Source organism: Balearica regulorum, chromosome 4, assembly GCF_011004875.1.
Source record: "Balearica regulorum gibbericeps isolate bBalReg1 chromosome 4, bBalReg1.pri, whole genome shotgun sequence".
Lineage (NCBI taxonomy): Eukaryota > Metazoa > Chordata > Aves > Gruiformes > Gruidae > Balearica > Balearica regulorum.
The window spans coordinates 40305301-40325988 of NC_046187.1; the positions used below are offsets into that span (position 1 = coordinate 40305301).

At 40.2% G+C, this 20688-nt stretch overlaps 1 protein-coding gene across 10 annotated transcripts; it reads right to left on the reverse strand.

The window, feature by feature from the left end:
• Positions 1-1439: 1439 nt before the first annotated feature.
• On the reverse strand, positions 1440-18769 carry CBR4 (carbonyl reductase 4). Of its 10 annotated transcripts, none has more exons than XR_012835318.1 (9): positions 18301-18425; positions 15843-15984; positions 15172-15292; positions 13393-13529; positions 12675-12809; positions 10732-10855; positions 9350-9589; positions 9072-9115; positions 1462-1633 (listed from the first exon to the last, which is right to left on the reverse strand). XR_012835318.1 is itself a non-coding variant. In XM_075751851.1 (8 exons), the coding sequence occupies exons 2-7, from the start codon at positions 15982-15984 to the stop codon at positions 9094-9096; spliced, it is 684 nt and encodes a 227-aa protein (XP_075607966.1). In that variant the 5' UTR covers positions 18301-18425; the 3' UTR covers positions 1589-1633; positions 9072-9093. The 10 variants fall into 10 exon arrangements, 7 of the variants coding, with proteins under 7 accessions (XP_075607963.1, XP_075607971.1, XP_075607966.1 ...); XR_012835316.1 differs by having other exon boundaries at positions 1558-1633; positions 9072-9118; XR_012835317.1 differs by lacking the exon at positions 9072-9115 and having other exon boundaries at positions 1515-1633.
• Between the last annotated feature and the right edge of the window lie 1919 nt (positions 18770-20688).

A 20688-nucleotide genomic window follows, 5' to 3' on the forward strand; every position in this document is an offset into this window, starting at 1 on the left:
TAAATTTGTCTTTGGCTTAGAGACTAAAAAAACTGAGACTGCTCTTGTGAGCTGGTTTAAGATGAGGTCATCATCACTTTTTGCCTCTGTATATATGTACAGACACACACTTAAGTAGTAAATCACATCTCTAAGCAGCAAAGTTGTTTTTATGAAAACATTCAGCTGTGCTGTTACTTAGTTACTGGGACTGTTTGGGTTTACAAATTCAGAGATAGAAGCATGCACAACAAAATGACACACTTTTCAAGCCAAAAATCTGAAATTCTTGGAAGCATCAAAGTAACTTTCAGAAGTTTAATCTCCCTCCACTAACTAACTCCAAAGATAGACAGTATGAGCTGAAAGCATACTTCTATCATTTTATAGAACAAGAAACAACAACAAAAAGCTCCTAACTTTTTACAAGACTTCAGGTTTAGGTAGAGGTAGACTTCAAATTATTTGGGAAGCTGCTCAGTCCAAGTGCATTCAAAGGAATTAAAAACTCAATGCAACTACATTCAGGATGACAACAGAAAACTGTTGAAAGCACTAACAGGTGTGAGATTCCACATGGATGAAGGTGTTTTGGGGTTTTTTTTTGGTGTACCTTAACACACAATGCCTTCCTTCACCCTGCAACTTCATCACAACAGGAACTTAACAGAAAATTTTTTTCATCACAGCCACTTGGGGGTTGGGAATTGGGGATCAAAACCAAGCTACAGTCCAATTTGAAACCCCTACCTTATAAATCATAGTTTCTTTCTGTATCACAACTTTCAAAGACCATTTTTGTTCACTTAGGTTGCATGCTAATAAATGCCTTGACTCCCCACACACGGACAACTGTATCCTTACCTCTGTAAGCAGCCCAAACGGATTTAATATGTAAGTAAGTATTTCATGAGCTCATACTATCCATCATGTCACAATGCTGAGGGGATCAGCTGCATGCTCTGGCTGTACGACCCAGCTGCCAAACCCACATGGTGTAGTAGAGATGGATTAATGCATGGACTGGAAATGCATGCTCAGATTATGCACGTTGGTAACAGGCCTGATTCACTGCCTCACAATTCAGCTGTACACGCAAGGGGCAGAATTCGCTGATGTTTAGCTCGCTCCCCTGAACTGGCTACAAGAAAACGTCCTCCCCTACAGTTTTGTTTGAACAGAACCATGAGCACATAAGACATATCAGCCAGCTGAAAACACAGCTCTTGCTCTAAGAAATTTTCAATCTAGTCCAGCAGCGCAGACAGTGTTCTTAATGACTCTCAAAGTTTGCAACTCTAGTTGAGAATTAAGCCACAATTTGCACGCTTTTGTAAAAGTGATTATTTATTTTATGTATTAATTGCATACTGCATTGATTCTTTAATAAAAAAATGTCAGTGATTGAAACGTAATGCTCAAATGCTAAGAGCAAAAAAAAAAAAAAAAAAAAAAGCCAGACTGCAAGCAACAGTACCTGTACAGCAGTGATTTCGGCAGCTATACCGAGGAGAAAGATGAATGAACTTCTGTCCAACATCACCAGGAAGGAGAAATTTCCTTGCTTTATAGAACAACTGCAGTGTAACAGGGCCACGTCTTGCAACTGCTGTCACATTCTAAGTCTGTAGTAGCATAAATGGTCCAGAAACAGCTGCAGAACAAGGAGAAAAAAATAACAGCACATGGCCACTACTTGGAATGCGTACATCATTTACGGCAGGCGCTCTACAAATCTCATCACACGGATTAGGTTGGGTTATTTTGCCTGAAACTGTTCTGTTAAACACACACCTGAAAATATTGTCAAGCTTTTTTGTATGAAAGGGCCTGTCCAGACGAAAACCTGTTTTACCACACTGTTCTATAGCATAATGCACAATTCTGTTCTTATTAACCTATTAACCCACTTCTTCCTACAACACTTCAGAATCAGATTCACTGAACATTTTTGTAATATACTGTTAATCTACAGTAAAAGAAGTTTTACCTTTCTTCAACTCTGTACTCAGCTGCACAATCTGTGATGATTTAGCAATTCATGTTTAATAATATATAATAAATGAAAATCTAAAATTGAATGTAATTCTTCTGTCAGAATAACTGTTAGTAAATCCAAAGATCTTGAACTACACATGAATGATGTCATTTCAGGTATGGAACAGCAGCAGCTTTCAAGAATTTCAGTTTGTTAAGTTCCAGATCCACTTTCCACTAGGAAAAAAAGGGTAATTGCATAATGTAGATTTCAAAATCTAAAATAGGCTGTTGTTTCCGTCAAAAAGTCCTGCATACAAAAAGCATAACACAGTTAAAAATCTTAATAGAAGAATGAAGTAATTTTAAAATTATTTTTAAGCTGTTTCTGAGCAGCAAATGCATTAAACAAACTTTATGAAAGTAGAACAAAGTTTTCATTTATGTGTTTCTTTTCATGCAACATATAAAAATGGTTATAAGAAAAGACACAGCTACCACTAGTAACTGTCATTCTTAAAAAAGTGAATTTCAGGTCAGCCTACACATCCTAAAAGCAGAGATGGAGTGTCACAGTGTTTCCAATCACTAGTTCCAAGGACTAAGACATCAGTGATCTGTCTTTGCCCAGGACAAGTGGCATCCAGGCCTAAAGCGAAGCAAGAAGAACACAGCACCTTAAGTGGAGGGAAAAAAAGTGCTGATGGTCAGTGCACCTTCGCTGCCCTCGCTTCAGAGTTCAATCTGTCCTGGCTGCCATTGGCAGGCATCAAGCCAGAATTCAGGACTGAACTCCCAGTAAGCATGGTCAAGGTCACAGTGGAAGTCAGAGGAAGCTGACATGACAGAGCATTAATCAGCAGGTAGTACAGCAGAAATATAGTTCCTAATTACAAAGGATAATACAGTAAGGGGAGCTGAAATGCAAGAACCTCTTCATGGAAAGCTTCAGCTGAATACATCAGAATAAATAATTTGTTATGAACAAAACTCTCCTCACGTATTAATTACGCAGTATATTTGGTCCTCCCCTGAATGGAAAGACACCACCTTGTCTATGAGAGATACAGGCACATGATAAGCATTACTCAAAGCCAGATAACACAGGATTAGGAAGAAAGGCATCATAGTGCTAGTAGAAACAAAGATTTTACAGAAAACTTATTAAACAGCTTTGCAAAACCATGCAGTGAATTAACCTTGCTAATCTACTATTTACAGATTGAATGACTACAGCTTCACTGCACAGCAGAAAGCTTAGCATGACCTTCACTCTGGTGCCCAGAAAATTATGGTGAACTACAAAACTATACGGTGCTCTCTGTTCTATCTGCCTTCCAACAAAAGAGCTACAAGAACCTGCAGAGAAGGGATGCAGTTCCAGTCTACTGCTGGCAGAGTCTTCTCACCATCAAAAATCATATATGCACGCTAAATGGCATCTATCCAAAACACATGCAATGACTATATTGTTTCTTTTCTCTACGGTCGCAGGAAGTTTTCAGTAGAAATCTACCAACTACCTGAAAAATGAGGATAAAAAGTCAGACTGACAGTAGCAGGAATTAAAACACTGTAACTTAGAGCTTTTAACAGGTCTTCAACATACAGGTGGAAATCTGTTTACGATACAGTCTCCAACATATAGGTGCAACATGTACTTTCAGTGCATCTAGCATTAGAAGTACAGAGCTGGGAGATCTGCAAATTAGAATTCACAAAACATCAAACGGCTTCACCACGTGCTTCAGCAATACCGTATCATCAGCTTGCAGTTATTCCTAAACAAATTGTTCAAAACTACGCAGCAATTTCAAACCTGTCAACACACTACATATGCAAGGCCACCTGAGCAGTGCCAGCCAGCAGTCTGGGAAACAGTGAGTAACATCCACACAGCTCCATTTCCTCATGTGGGTATAATGATAACCAAGTAAGATTTGGTGGTTTTTACTTGTACGTTGTCTCAACATGTTTGACATCATCATACCCAAAATGGCAATTTGTTACCAGATCTACAAGTAGCCAAAGCAATTTTAGTTTTAACAACTATGACAGAAAGATTCATTTTTATTTCAGAATATGAGACTATAATGGTGAAGTACACGAAGGAAAAAAAGGAGAAAAAAACCAGAATTGGATCTGGTACACTTAAAAGTGTGAAAAAAACCACGATTGTAGGTTTCAATGTTGTATTTTGTTATATGAAATGAACAAAAAATATCCCAGATTTTAACAGATATGAGCTTTTAATATGAAAAATAAAAGCATAAAATACTCAAACAGTTGTTGTGGTGATAGCTGTGCTGATCTAAAGATGTCTGGCAAGATGCAGGTAATATTTGTTACTAACTCAACAGACATACCTACAGCAAAAAGGAGCCTTCAGCACATGGTCAGAAATTGCACATAATGTGAGGGTGAAACTAAACTGTAATCTGGGGCTTAAGTAGAGTTCTTACTTCTTCAGGCAATAATCACAGCCAATGCTCTTTAAAGACTTCTCTCCTCCACTCCATTTGCTCTGTCTTTTCAAACACTGATTGATTACCTGAATTAAGTGGGTGTACATGGTCTTCAAAAGTTCGGTTTTTATTAGCTTTACTTAAGCCAGCTACACTATGCTTTAAAAAAGAAAAAAAAAAGGGCATCACAATTGCAACAGGCAATATACATTTCAGTTTAATACAACCTCTCACACTATGCAACACATCAAAGGAGGAAAATTTGTCTAACAGCAATAGATAATCATTACAATGTATGTTTTAACTGTAGCTAATAATGTAACAAAGAGATTTTGAAGGCTGGGATTTAGATATCCGTTTTTGAATTTTCACTGAACTTAATATTGAAAACCTTTCCATCTTTAAAAATTATGCCTTACATCCCCAAATAGCTCAGGACATACGGATTTGAATTTTACAAAACTGGTAACAGCAATCCCAGCTATCAACTTTGTATCTACACAGGCAACTCCACTTCCCAAAAATTATGTAGATACACTAACCAAATCATTACCAATATAATAATGCCTTAGGATAGACTGCCCTCAGGAGGCCAAAATGAAATCTCTTCATGGGATATAACACTAACTCACTCAGCACACTTCATACACTTCTGTTACTATTAAAGGTCTGCAAAAGCTGTTCGTCGTGACAGCTCCTATTTAAGCTGCAATATTAAAAAAACCCAAACCACCCCAAAACCACCTCACCAACATTTTACGTGTCCTGCTAGAAACTTCTGCTGACGATAATCATTTGCAATATACGCCTCAGAAGCAGGGAAAGACTAACATAGTGAGATCAATACAGCAAGTTCTAAGTTACAAACACATTTCTGGAGATAAGCAGAAGTAAGGCTTCAATGACCTATCTAGGAGAAAAGAAGAACAAGAGTAGTCCATTATCTTCCCAAACACTAGAAAAATGCAGAGAAGAGATATAAAATAATTAGCTTTCTAGGCCACAATATGCTCCAACTAAAGCCCAGAACATGCAAATCACTGTACCTGTGAAGTTTAAACTGAATCAAATGCAAAGTCAACAGAAGAACAGTTTTAGGCTTCCTAACTTGGCAGTGACAAGGTAGGGCACATAAATGAGTAAATACTGCAATAAACAATCTTCTTTTAGTGAGGGTATCCTCTCTGAAGCAGGAACCCAGCTGAGTTAAAAAATCTAAAGCAATAATTACAGGTGAGTCAGAAAGAGGATTGCTGTACAAGAGGACTGCATACTGAATTAAATGACAGCTGCAAAAGCAGCCACCCTCAAAACATGCCTTGATGGTGTCCCTAGAAATTCTGGGGAGGTGGTGAAAGGCCATGTAGGTACCGGTGACGTGGGCTGGGGCAGGAGAAAAGATCTGGAATAAAACATAAAGACCAGATCTGGACAGCAGCCTTCTTTAAAATGCTCCCAAAGCTAGATGATGAGGAAAAGTTTCAATGCATGTCTGAAAAAACAGTTACAGGAAGAGGAGTACAGATTCTTTAGGAACTGCAGAAACATGGAGTAGTGGGAATTTGTAAAACAGTTCATGCTAAACAAAAAAAAAAAAAGTAGGAAGATGCTGGTAATTAACAAAAAAAAATTATAGGAGAGTTTTAAGCAATATAGCAGGTGAAAAAACCATCAGATTAAGAAGAGCACATGCTCTTGCTTCCACTAGGAATGAAATCACAGAAACTCTGTATGTCTAATAAGAGAGTGACTGAAGTTTTCAAAATTCAGTTGAGAAATCATAAGTCAGTCAAGCACACAGTCCTACTCAAGAACTCCCACAAGCGAAAAAACCAAAAACATTTCTAAATAGCTGAGCATAAATACAAGCAGCACAAGATGTAAACCCCAAACGTCTGTTTTTAATCAAGGACAGTGACGTGATAGGCATACCAGAAATACAATGGCAGCAAGACAAATAAGCAAGATATTGATACAAAATATATAGGAAAGTCATAAAAATAAACATATTAACTCATTAAATCAAATATGGACTGAATTTCCAGGTCTAATAAGGTAATCTCTGTTGTTAGACAGTATTACAATTAAGATGATGGCAGTAGCTATGACATCCAAGGACTATAAGGCCAGCCATGTAACTGTAATGAAAGACGGCAATTATCAGCAAGTTGGATAGATGTCACACTGAAGAGGCCAAGATCACTTTTTTTTTTAATATATTTTTTTCATGCAGCCAATCAAGGCTAACCAACTCGGGCTGCAGTCCCCAGGAGTGTACAAGACTTCAGTCAAAATGGTATTTTCAAAGACTGGCTTTATGATGGTAACTTTTATTTCTGCAAGAATACTAACCAAGTTTATTAATAAAGACAACAGTCCACTACTGCAGCCTTCCATAAAAAACAAGCAACATTAAATAAGAAAATACACTAAAATGAAATCAAAAAGACAAGTAAAAAAAATTCAGATGCAATGCTTGATGACAAGACTTTATGCACTGAACTTCAGTATGGTGACTTGAAATATACACATTAAACTTTTTTTTTTTTATTATTTGTGGGGAGAGGGAAGCTGGCATGAATTAAAAGCTACTAGCATTTAAAAGTCAACCTTTGTAAAACCAGTAGTCTAGCTTTAGCAGTCAAATGGAATCTGTCACTGAATGTAAAATTTAGACAGATCAGAGTGTAGAGGAACAATTTGCAGAAGTGCATACACACTGAACACCACCTTAAGAACAGGAACCGTGCCTGAATAAGGTAAGCAGATGATCAAAATAAAAAGCAAAGTATTTGGGAAAGAGAAGGCCACAGAGAAAAAAAATCCCCAAACTCTGAACAAAACCCTAAATCAGTTCTTGGTACCATGAAGGACCTTGGGCAGAACCTCTACAGGAAACTCGTTGAAGGTTTTACCCCTCAGAGCAAAACATCAGAAGAGGTTACAGAGGAAAGAGTGACAAATGGCCAGGGCTGGGGGCTATCACTCCCTAATTCTAAAGGAAATCAAGTAACTGCAGCATGAAACTTCTGAGTTAAAACCGCCTCTGGAAGCTGGCAAAAGTGACATCAAGCTTTTGGGAATTTAGTGGGTAGAAGGATCACTTCTTTTTTCAGAAGAGCTTCCAGAGGGATCCAGGGAACTACAGACTAATTGTATTTTTCTGTACATAGCAAACTGCCAGAAATTGTTCTAAAGCCATGAAAACAACTGGATAAACATACTGAGGAAAGTCAGTTGCTTTTGCAAAGGAAAGTCATGCTTGATAAACATTTTGGAGTTCTTCTAAAGACTAAAAGAGATGAGAGTAAGGACATCTAAATACAGCATGCTTGAAATTCAAAAAGACATCTGACACATCCCCTTGCCAGAAACCATTAAAGATGCTGTGCTGCCAAGTCGTCATATCAGTAAACAGTTTAAAGGTAAAAGAGAAATTAGCAGTCGTTCTTTCCTAAGGGCATGGATCACCAACAGAACACCACAGACACCTATGCTGGGGCTAGCAAAGTACAACCTATTCGTAAGGGTTCCAAGACAGCAATCTCTGAAGCCCATAGCATATTCCAGTAACACTACGTTACTCAAAGTAATAAAGGGATAAAGGAATTAAACAAAATATTGCAGAACCATTTCACTGAGGAAATAGGAGTTAAAACCAGCAGACTAAATTCACTGTAGATAAATGAGAAGAATTCACATTGGGGAACATATAAATCCACAGTGAATACTGTGAGCGATTCTACCTGCTCCTCCCTCCTTGAGAAACTGGAAAAGTAAAGCAAAGGACAACAAAGATGACATAAGGTACAAAAGAGCTTTCTAGCAACAAGCAACTAAAAGAAATATGACTGTTCAGTTTGAAACAGAAACAACTGAGGCAGGCAGGATATGATAGAGGTCTACAAATCCAAGAGTGACACAGACAGAGCACAAGAGGGTGTTATGTCTCATCAAATGTAAAAACCCACAGGCCTCAACCAGACCTATCAAATGGCAGATTCAAACATACCAATCACAAACTACTGGAGGTACAAGAGTCTGCTAAGCAGACATCATCACGCACTTGATCTGTTACGTACCCTGCACATTCACTACTTCCAATGTCCGAGACATCACACCACGTCAGACAGAACTCTAGCCTGACAAATACTACTTCTTAGAGTAGATGTACACAGTAAATACTGAAATAGATTACTGTTGTTAACTAGTTTCCAGTTCTAATTTACCAATTTGAAGAAAAGGGGAAAAAAAAAAGTCTTTTAAAAATATTTCAAGGCTACCAACACTTCAGTCTGGTCCTATGGCAACAGCAATAATAAAAACATAGTATGTATTGCACCATTAATTAAATTAATTACTTAGTAGCAAGCTGAGATTCTTCTGAGGGTATTATTCCAGGCTGAAATCACAAATATAAATTAATACTTTAATTAACAGTTCCCTTACCCAACAAAACAAGGGATAATAATTACGGTCAGGATTCACTAAGAGGAAATTATTTTTAGCCTCTTAAGCTTGGTTTCTGGTCAAGATATGTCACGCAGACTTTGCCTGTAAAATACTGGGAACAGGTATGGGCACCAGCCAAGTTACTGGCATATTACCACTTGACTAGTAAAAATGAGAGTACCAGCTGTCCTCCCTCACCTTCGGTGGCCTCGGAAAAAATTTATCTATTCTTTGGCCAATTCCTCCTATCAAAGAGAAACATAATTAGCAATTATATTTTTGGTGCAAAGGCACATATGACACATAACTCATCACAGTAAAACAACACCACCTCTCTACAAAGAGATAGCAGTAAAGATAAGGACTCCTGAAAGGCCTACCTTTAGTGGTATTTTATATTCCAAAGTGAGTAACACAACCAACTGTAAAAGTCCCTGAATATACAATCATTCCTTGTATTATTTTGCAATACATACCTGCGAGAAGCTTGAACATGCACTGTTTTCTGGCACAAAGACAAAATTTCTCAGTTGCACAAATGAAGAAAATCTCGGGCTTTAAAGACTCAAAAGTTATCATCAGTGAGATCTCTTCTTTCTGTACTTTGGTTTGTGCCAAGATGGGAAGTAATTTCAAAAGCTGAATCAACATCTGGATCATGATGCAATGAACACTGGAACTAAGAAGTGAAGGTCCTAAACCACATTCAGAGTTTTCTTCAGAGATGATAAAAACATCAATTACCAAAAATTACTTGATCTCAATAGAAAAGCCTCAGGTCAAATTTTTGGTAATTTTTCAGCAAGAGAGGAACACTCAGGATCATTTACAGCTGAATAATTACTCTGCTTCAAAAGCTGCTTTGAATAAAATAGATGGCTATTTTATTGACTATACATACATATTAAAGAGCATCAACACAGCAGCTGAACTGAGCATTCAAGAAGATATAGAGCAAAATACCTTGACTTCACACTTTGGAAGTGATATGTGTTTTCAAAACATCTACTGAGCCAGTGAAAACTCTTTTATGCGGCAAGGTCTGCAACTGTACTGTTCACCAGTGCACGTACAACTCAAACTCAGAATATTATAGAATTTGCAACTCCAATGACCAATAAAGAGTCCTTCAATGTATACATGCAAGTGCTAGTGGATTAAATGAGTGCTGTACATACATTCAAGAATGGAACTGAGCAGGTTTTGTCTTTATAAAACACACATTGCATCTAATTAAATCTCCTAAAGGCAATTCAGGTATGCTGAAGATCTAGAAACTCCTAGCTTTGTAGTGTTAGCTACAAACAAACAAAAAACCAAAGGAAACTCCTTGCTACTTTGTAGGGACTGATAAGAATAAAAATTATGCAGTTCGTAATCTTCACTCTACATGAAAAACTTAACGCAATCATACCTGCCAACCAATAAACATGCCTCTGCACTTTACTAACCTTTGTATAACATGATAATTCAAGTAAAATCTCCACTCTATCCCAAATTGGACAACATGACTTTATAAAAATACTGTGTTTTACAAATGTTATTTAGAACTATCGCCATACCAAAACCAGATCTTTTTTCAAATTGTTACATACTCAGACTTCATAATACCAAATGGACTCTTTCAGGTAGCTGAACATACACGCTGGACTTTACCACTGCTGAACTCCTCCTCTGACTAAATAATATTAAGTCAATTGCATACATCAATCTTCAGCTCATTTTCACCCCTTTCCCTTTAATTAGTACATATTTACATATTACCATCATGACATTAAAGTAGATACTTATTCAAAGTAGTATTTAAGTCAGAAGCTGCAAGCCTCCGTCTACAACTAGAGTACTCCCTGTAACATACGGGGACTCTAGAAGAAAGATAACAGCTTGTGCAACTTCATGAGGCTCTCCAAATCTTCCAAGGAGAATTGCTTTCTTCAACTGATCTTCTTCCAAATGAGCAGTCATCTCTGTGTGAATAAAGCCTAAGAAAGGAGAGAGATTTGAAGAGTTACCTAACCATCAACAAAATTTCTCTAGCCATTTTCCCTGGAATCCTCCAAAGTGAAATCTACTACCAGAATTCAGCACCAGCTACCATTCTTCAGAGTCTCAGAGGTCAGTCCACATCATTTCATGGCCAAGACCAATTTTTTTACCCAACCGATAAAATGGTAGCACTGATGTAATAATAAAAATACAGAGACCTATAGAAGTCCATTAAAAAAAAAAAAGGTCAACTAAAATTTGGACCCAAAACCATATTTAGTATCACTTTTCCGATTCTCATTAAACACATGAGTACGACATCTCTGGCAAGAAACCCCTACAGCTTGCAAGCGTTTCCATTATATTTTAGAATTTACGACAGCAAGTGCATAATTTTCATAATTTCATCCAACTCTGGGGGTCCCAGTACAAGAAAGTCATTGAGCTGTTGAAGCAAGTCCAGAGGAAGGCCATACAGGTGATCAGAGGGCTGGAGCACCTCTCCTATGAGGACAGGCGCAGAGAGGCGGGATCATTCAGCCTGGAGAAGAGAAGGCTCCAGAGAGAGCTAATTGCGGCCTTCCAGTACCTGAAGGAGGCCTACAGGAAAGATGGTGAGGGACTGTAGTGACAGGACAAGGGGTAATGGGTTTAAGCTAAAAGAGGGTAGATTTAGATCAGATGTTAGAAAGAAATTCTTTACTGTTAGAGTGGTGAGGCACTGGACCAGGTTGCTTAGAGAGGCTGTGAAGGCCCCATCCCTGGAAGTGTTCAAAGCCTCATCCAACCTGGCCTTAGGCACCCTGGTCTAGCGGAGGGTGTCCCCGCCTGTGGCAGGGGGGTTGGAACTAGATGATCTTTGAGGTTCCTTCCAACTCAAACCATTCTATGATTCTATTATAGCACTCATTTGAAGAATACTTCTTGACATTTTTGAAGGACATTTCTTTAAATTTTTCAGTTATCTGAGATTGAGTTTTCCCACTGCTGCACATCTCTTTACGTAAGCTGCAGTTTCAAAAAGAGCTGATCTTATCTGCTTTCTAGCTGCCACCAAGAAGGAAGTCTCGGTTTTTGCTTTCTACTGTACAACTCTGCCCCTTTATGATGGCTCTAGACCCTTCAGTGAGCTGCTCAAGTCACAAAACAATCAAAAGTATTTTCCCTGCCTTGTTCACAAGCTGAACTGGTTCATGTAGAGGTCTGAAAGGCATCAGAGCTAGCACTAGGTGATCAGCAGAGTACACAGCTATAAGTGGAAAAAGTCAGAAAAGACAGAAGGGATTTTTTCTTAAAGGTGGTGGTTTCCTTGGTCTAGATTATCTTGTGAAATCACAGCCTTGTCCTCACAGGACTTTCTTTCCAGACACTCTCCTTCTACTGCAGGAATAGACAGGGATGCTTTCATGCCAGCTCCTTGTGGTCTTTCATGTTTCTCTAATAACAAATAAGCATTCTCTAGCAGGACACAAGGGTAGCTCTCTGTCTATAATTAGTTCTAATCCTTCCATCTGCAAGGACAGCAGGTTTTGAAGGAGGAATAAAGAAAAAAGACATTTATTATGAATAATGGACAGACAGGCAGACACACTCTTTGAAATTTCTCAAGAGTTCCCTTAAAAAGACTGAAGGTTTTGTAAAAGAATGTATTATACTTTAAACTGAAAAAAAAAGACATTAAAGACATTTACTTACAAAAGTTCACGAAAATAATAGCAATTTGTCTTGTTACTTTCAGAGTACAGAAAATATCCAGCAGTATTGATGATCATCTATTGCAACAGTCAATGATGTAGGAACTTCCCAAAAACTAACCTGGAGCAACCACGTTGACTCGAATTTGCTTTTTTGCTACTTCTTTAGCGAGAGAGCGTGAAAATCCAACTAATCCTGCTTTGGTAGCGCTGTATACACTTTGACCAGAGTTCCCTTTAAGTCCGACAATACTTCCTGAAATAAAGAAACATCAAAGAGAAGAAAAAAATTAAATTACTAATTTGAAACCTTGCACTAGCTTTATCATTTTAGTTTTTGATGTGGATTGGAAAATGAGATTAAAAGAAAAGGAATTAGAAGTATATTACTAAATGTACTTTATAACCTCCTGCTGGGATAAAAAAAATCCATAAATTATCTGTGATTTTTGTGGAATTCATGTATCTATGTTGACCAACAGGTGCCAGGAGGGCAAAAAGAAGAGCTTTCTAAAAAAATATCCTTGCACAGGAAAAAAAAAAAAAAGAAACCAATTTGATTCTTAGTTAATAACTAGCAGCTGGTAGATTTACATACTGAAAGAGCTGATGAAGAATGGTGAAATCATTTTTTTCAATAAAATACTCTGGGGTGTTTATTACTGAAACAAACTGGTTCTGCATTTAGAAGTTGCTGAAATTACACAAAAGAATATGCATTCATAAAGAAATACTAAATAGAGAATGTCTAAACACAAAGAAAATCATCAATTTACACCTGCTAAACCTTTCCAGAGAACTATTACACAGAATTCCACTGGATTACACAAGCAACTTACCTATATTGACAATAGCACCTCCTTGTTGTTGAATCATACTTTTTACAGCAGCTTTGCATGTCAACATTGTTCCCAAAAGGTTAGTGTGAATCTGGGCTATCATATCTTCAGTCTTGGTTCTCAGTAACAAACCATCCCTGACAAACAGACCAAAAACCCCAAAAGAACTCACTGAACAACCCAAATGATCACATTTACTCATAATAAAACATGACTGGTGAATGGAATATTAATGGGAATTTATATGGTTCTACACATTCTAGCATTCAAAATGATGACATTGCAAGGATGACACATAGCAAGAAAAAATTTAGCTATGCTTCTGGCAACAAAGCCTCCTTTGCAGAGAGGTATCAAGCATTGGTTTGGACTATTTCAGGGTGAAGAAGTGGAAGAAAGAGGAGTAGAGCGGGAACTCAAACTCAGAATGCAGAAACTACAGTGAAAGCTGTATAATATTAGAATTTTACCTTCATCAGGAAAAAAATATTGGTGAGTGCTTAATACTGTTGTTCGAGAATATCTAAGGAACCTGAAGGTGCACAAGTCCATGGGACCTGATGAGATACATCTGCGGGTCCTGAGGGAACTGGCGGATGAAGTGGCCAAGCCACTCTCCATCATATTTGAGAAGTCCTGGCAGTCCAGTGAAGTTCCTGCCGACTGGAAGAGGGGGAACATAACCCCCATTTTTAAGAAGGGTAAAAGGAAGACTCAGGGAACTACAGGCCAGTCAGTCTCACCTCCGTGCCTGGCAAGATTATGGAGCAGACCCTCCTGGAGACTATGCTCAGGCACATGGAAAACAACGAGGTGACTGGTGACAGCCAACACGGCTTCACTAAGGGCAAATCGTGCCTGACAAACTTAGTGGCCTTCTATGATGGGGTTACAGCGTCGGTGGATAAGGGAAGGGCAGCTGACATCATCTACCTGGACTTGTGCAAGGCATTTGACACTGTCCTGCACAACATCCTTGTCTCTAAATTGGAGAAACATGGATTTGATGGATGGACCACGCAGTGGATAAGGAATTGGTTGGATGGTCATGCTCAAAGAGTTGTGATCAATGACTCAATGTCCAAGTGGAGAACAGTGACGAGTGGCGTCCCTCAGGGGTCGGTACTGGGACCAGCACTGTTCAACATCTTTGTCGGCGACATGGACAGTGGGATCGAGTGCACCCTCAGCTGATGACACCAAGCTGTGTGGTGTGGTTGACATGCTGGAGGGAAGGGATGCCATCCAGAGGGACCTTGACAGGCTGGAGAGGTGGGCCCATGCGAACCATATGAAGTTCAACAAGGCCAAGTGCAAGGTCCTGCACGTGGGTTGGCGCAATCCCAAGCACAACTACAGGCTGGGTGAGGAATGGATTGAAAGCAGCCCCGAGGAGAAGGACTTGGGGGTATTGATTGATGAGAAGCTTAACATGAGCCGGCAGTGTGGACTTGTAGCCCAGAAAGCCAACCATTCTTTACTGTGAGGGTGGTGAGGCACTGGAACAGGTTGCCCAGAGAGGTTGTGGAGGCCCCATCCCTGGAAGTGTTCAAGGCCAGGTTGGATGAGGCTTTGGGCAACCTAGTCTAGTGGAGGGTGTCCCTGCCCATAGCGGGGAGGGTTGGAACTAGATGATCTTTGAGGTCCCTTCCAACCCAAACCATTCTATGATTTTCAGATGTACTCAGTAATAACACTCTTACTAAACACAAAGGCCCTTAGCACCTTATAAGATGCTGTCATCTATAATTACATATAATCTTGTAACGAATAACTAACCTGTTGATCCCAGCTGCATTAACCAAGTAGTTAATAGGACCTAAATTCCTCTGCATCTCCTCAAAAGTATTCTGGACTTCTTGTTCACTGGATACATCACAGCTAAGTGCCAGATGTCCTGCTGTATTGAAATAAAGGCACATCATAAGAATAGTAAAAGATGGTATACCATTCATGAATCTTCTTCAGAATTTATCAAGTCAATAGCTAAAACAGATGTTGAACTAGTTGTAACCTGAGGAACCCATTTAATCCCCAGAGAATTAAATAAGGACAATTTTCAACTATTGTACTGATCAGTTACGTGACAATTTCTTGGTTTATATTTTGGCCTTTTGAAATCAGAAGTTCAGCATAAGCAGACTGGTCTCAGTTCTGGCTTGGTCAGGAGCCAAGGATGACTCAGTTCATACCACCTCTCTGTTGTGATCTTGAATGATTCCTTTCATCTTACTTATTCTATCCACAAGATATGAATTGTAACATACTTAACTTGCCCAAAGAATATTATGAAAAGAAAATTGTACCGATACAGCTTTTCTTTCAAATTTCTCAGCCTTTACTTTCATTTCCATCTAGTTAAACAATGAGGTTTATTTTATGACTTATTACTTTTACAAGTTACCTAAGCATTGGACAGTGAAGAAAGTATTGCAAAGCAGCATACATACCACCAAGATTACGTGCAGTGGTTTGGGCTACTTCCAGATTTCTAGCAATAATCGCCAGGCGGCAGCCTTTCTGTGCCAGTAATTCTGCAACAGCTTTTCCTATTCCTCGGGATCCTCCAAAAATGGCGCAAACCTTGCCCATCTTAAAAAATAATTCATAAATTGCAAATAAACTATGAATTTCAGGTCCAATATAGCAGAGAGTAATCACTGTTCTGGTCAACATCATGGCTCTTACTGGCCTGTAGCCTTTTGTAATATCAGATTATAGAATTAGTGATTTGTTAATTGTTTTATTCACCAAAAAATATTTGAACTAAATTAGACACCACTTCTAAAAATGCAAGTTAATTCTTAATGATTTCTGAACTAGTAAGAAAATTATGCACGTAATCTAGCATTTCAATACTAGTGTTATAATAACTCCTATTCAGTTGACGAAATATGTGATTTACATATGTAAAGGCCATAATGTATCATTCAGCCTTAGTTTTTTTAATTTCTGCTTTTGAAGGAAAAAAAGCTTTTTGAAATGTGAAATGATTCTGAAGCAGCTAGCTTAGATGTTTAGGAAGGAGTGTACGAAGAAAGTACTTCTGTGGAGTGCTTTTTTATTCTGCAATCTCTAGAAACCAACCAGCTGTTTTGGGATTTCCTGAGGAGCCAGAGGAAGAATACAAACAATAGTAATGAACCTATTTTCCATATATTTGAATAAATCCTTTTTGAACCAAATTATATTTTGTCTCCATAACATCCTGAGGCAGTAAGTTTCATTATTTGTGGAAAAGCTCTCCTTTTGTTCTCAATTTGCTTTCTGCTTAGAGAATACTATGCATTTCTCCTCATATCTTCCCCTTACTGTTTTTAACTTCAGAGGCTACTCTTCTGCATTTTACCTTCCCCCTATATCCTCTTTCAGGTGTATTTACTTACTTTTATACATATGGAAGCCATTCTGTATCTCACTAAAGACTGTCCAAGCTCTTAATCCTGCCACTCTACTTTTGCCTTACTTCAGTCTATTGTGCTCTTTTTGATGTGTGATAACCAGAAGAGCACACAGTGTTAAGCATACAAGGACACCATCAACTCACACAATGGCATAATGGTCTTCTGTGACAGGGCCTGGAACAGCAGATAGTCCTTTAGTAAGCACAAGTGCTTGCAATCAACCCATGTGTCTGCTTATACTGGCAAGTTTAAATCAGCTTCCTAGGAGTAGGAAGAGGATTAAATACTTGTATCTCAGGTGGCAGCCCCTTCAAAAGAACACGTACAAAAAGATGTCCTGCATGAAGACAATTCCTTAGTGATAAAAACCAGGCACCACTGCCTTACCAGAATGACTAATCTTTTTGGTAGTCTTCATTGGGTAGCTAGGCTGCAAGAGATGAATCAAGAGGTCTTGCACCCCAGTAACTACCGCTCTGTTTTAGCAGACTAAAGGCACAACCCATACATTGTTGACAGATTTTTTTGTTAGAAACAAAGTCTCAGTCTGCCTTCTCCATCGTGACAGACCTCTTATTTTACAGAATTATCTGTTCTGACTCTTGGAAGTTCTTGCCTACTTGTTGCCACAATGTTGTACTAGGATTTCCTCCTCCATATTTTGTTCTTACCAGCACTGAACATACCTCCTCTTGTTTTTATTTGAAACATGGAATAATACAGATTAGAAGGGATCTTGGGAAGTCATCTTGTCCCCCTAAGCAATGTCAAGTGAACCATCTTAGACTGTTTATAAATGCTGTCAGACCTGTATGTATTTTCCAAATGATTCTGAACATGCTTAGCTACACAGGACTCAAAAGGCTGCCTGTAGGGAAAGAACTTCTTTAAAATGCATAATTCTACCCTTCCTAGTCTCTGAGAAGGGAAGAAAAAAAAAAAATCTTAGGCTTCTACTGTTCTCAGAAAGAATAGTACAAGTCCTTTATGCATTAACTAGGTAGTTACAGGGGGAGCATAAGGCCTACTACCAATGCAGCAATACACAATTTGTGTTTTAGCACAAAAGAGCCACACAGATTCTTTGGAATTGTGACTTAGAAAGAAAAAACTGCAGTAGGAGTAATAACCCTATATTCCCTGGTCAAATAGAGGCAGGGAAAAGTAACTATCTTTTGAGCAACAGGCTCTTCTAGGCCACCACACAGCACGGACAAGTGCCTGAAGCACCTTTGTCCTCTACGGCCCTTCTCTTCTTTCACAACAAGCTATTTAACCCGTGACTACCAGGGCTCCAATGGCAGTAGAGCTAACCACCTCATGGCGCACAGCTCTAAATCTCCTGGAGGACAAATATGAGTCGGGATACCGCAGCCGGCCGGGTCGGGCTGCCGCCCGCACCTGTATGCCCTCAGCCGCCTCATCCGCGGCCCACGCTGCCCCACCAGTACACCGCCCCCAGCCCCCACGCAGGAGAACAGCCCGTCCTCCCCTCTCCGCAAACCTTTTTTTTCTCCCCTCCTTTTTTGGGGGAGGGAGGGAGAGCTGGGCTCCCGCCAACCTCCTCCGACCCGAGGCGGCACTTCTCTCCCTCCCGACCGACGCCCCTCACGCCTGAGGGCGGCCGCCCTTCGCGCGGGCGCCGCGAGAGCTAACCGCCGCAACCTCCTCCACCCGGAGCCGCCCCGCCCGCCGCTAGGGGGCGGCCGCGCGCGCAGAGAGGCCGCGAGGCGGAGGGAACGAGCCACCGCCCGCCCGGTGGCCGCGGGGGCGCCGCGCGGCTCCGCGCTCACCCTGCGTCTCCTCCTCGGGGGCGGGACGCCGCAGCCCGGCGCGGAGGGAGGGTGCGAAGGGGAGGAGAGGCAGGGCCTCGCGGCGCTGCGCCTCAGCGCGGCTCCAGCTCCCGGCACGGCGGTCGGGCTCAAGGTGGAGCCCGCGGCACGGACAGCGGGGCGCGGCGCCGGCTGGAGCCCGCCCGCCGCGGGGCACGCCGGGACGCGTAGTCCGCGCGCGGCGGCGGTGCCACGGTGGCAGGGCGGCCGCTTCCGGGAGGGCGGGTGAGCCCCCTCACAGCCCTCACGCCCTCAGCCGAGAGTGGGCGGCGCTTCCCGCCGTCCCCAAAACCGGGAAGGTTGTGGGCCACAAAAGGCTGATGAAAAAAACAGCTTTTATGTGTATTTAAATTTACCTTCTGGTTTCTGAGCAGCTTTGCGTTTGCTTTCCTTACAGAGGCTTCCCCTTCCAACAAGATGATGGTTCAAGTCTGAACTAAATGCAGACATCACGAGATAACAAAACGATGTAAGCCACCAGTTTACAGAAACCGTTATTGCTGATTAACAGCTAGAAATGGGGCTGGGAGCTGCCGGTCCATATGCTGTGCCCTCTGAGCCAGCATAGGAGCTTGGGCAAGAAGCAGCTCCCCACGGCATGGTGGCTGGTCGCTCCATGGTGAGAGGGAGACGCGCGAAGGCCCCTGCAAGCCACACGGAATGGGTCTCTGCCCTTCTGCTTTCATTTTACACTTTCAAGTTTCTAAAATACATTTTGCATCTAGCTATCTCGACAACATCTATCTGAGCCGCTTGTACTATGCTTCCCGCCTAGCCCAACCACTTGTTGCCAGAATTTATATGGGGCATGAAATAGCTGCGACACTCTGCACAGGAGATCTCTGTCCTGTTCTTGTTTCCCCCTCCATGTACAAGATGTTTCATATGTAGACACATACAAGCAGATGAACAAGGATTTTCACATTTCCTTGCCCCAAAATCCCTAGGATCTTGTGCGAGGCATCGCTCTACCAGTAGAGTTAAATCAGAAACACTCAAAGGTATATAAACCCAAAATGCAGAAACACCTGCGAGAGTTCCAATCTAGTAAACAAAACAAGCTTCATGGTAAGCAATTAAATGAATATAAAACCCTGCTGTTTTAACCGCAATGCTGTTAACATTTGTGTCTGATGATATGCTGGAGGGGTTTCTGTGGACTCTTAAGTCAGACATCCTGAGTAAATTTTTTCACCTGAGAAACAAGAATAAAACCAATCACAATTGTATACAAGAGTACACTTTTGATTATTTTTTTTTTTTTAGAAAAATTATTATTAAAAGGTTCCACTAAGTAACAAGTGCCAAAATCACACTGGAGTTTCTATGAGCTCGAGGGGAGTGTAACTTGGTAGTGTTCTTGCTTTTGACTTGAAGGCTGTTATTCAGGATTTCACATTATAAATATTTCCAGGGGAGCTCTAGAGAGTTTAGTAACATTACCGGTATTCATGTAGGATTCTTTTTCCATGGATCATTCTTTACATATAGAAGGAAAAGCAGATTTAGGCATTGCTAAACAGATGAACATCTGTAAGAAAAAAAAAAAAACCTTTAAGAAGAGCTGTTATGCAAAATTAGTTTCTTCTAGAAAGTATATTTATATTGCAAGCTGGTCCTGTTTTCAAGAGAGTAAATGAGACTTTGAGATCCGATGACATTTCAGAATATGCCATATTCTGAAAAGCCTGAGGTCCCAGTGATAAGAAAAGGCATAGAGAGCTGAGACTGTGACTCAGAATAGTCTCTGACCAAGCCTTTTGGTCTCTAGCATAACTAAGGATCAGGATTCACATGGGAAAATTACAGCTTTTTCTTCAAGTGATACATATAAGGAAAGTAACACAGAGGGGAAAAAAACTGTCCTTTGTGGTATTGCGTATTTTCTAAAGATGTGCCTACTACAGAGAGAATAACTATGAGCACAAGGACAGCAGCGGACAGATTTTATGTGAAAATTGTATTAGTAATTATGACTTTAACCTATCTGTGACCTGTGTCCTTCTCCAGAAAACTGACCCGTCCTTGTAAGAAGGTGAAAGAAAAAGCTGATCTTTGCT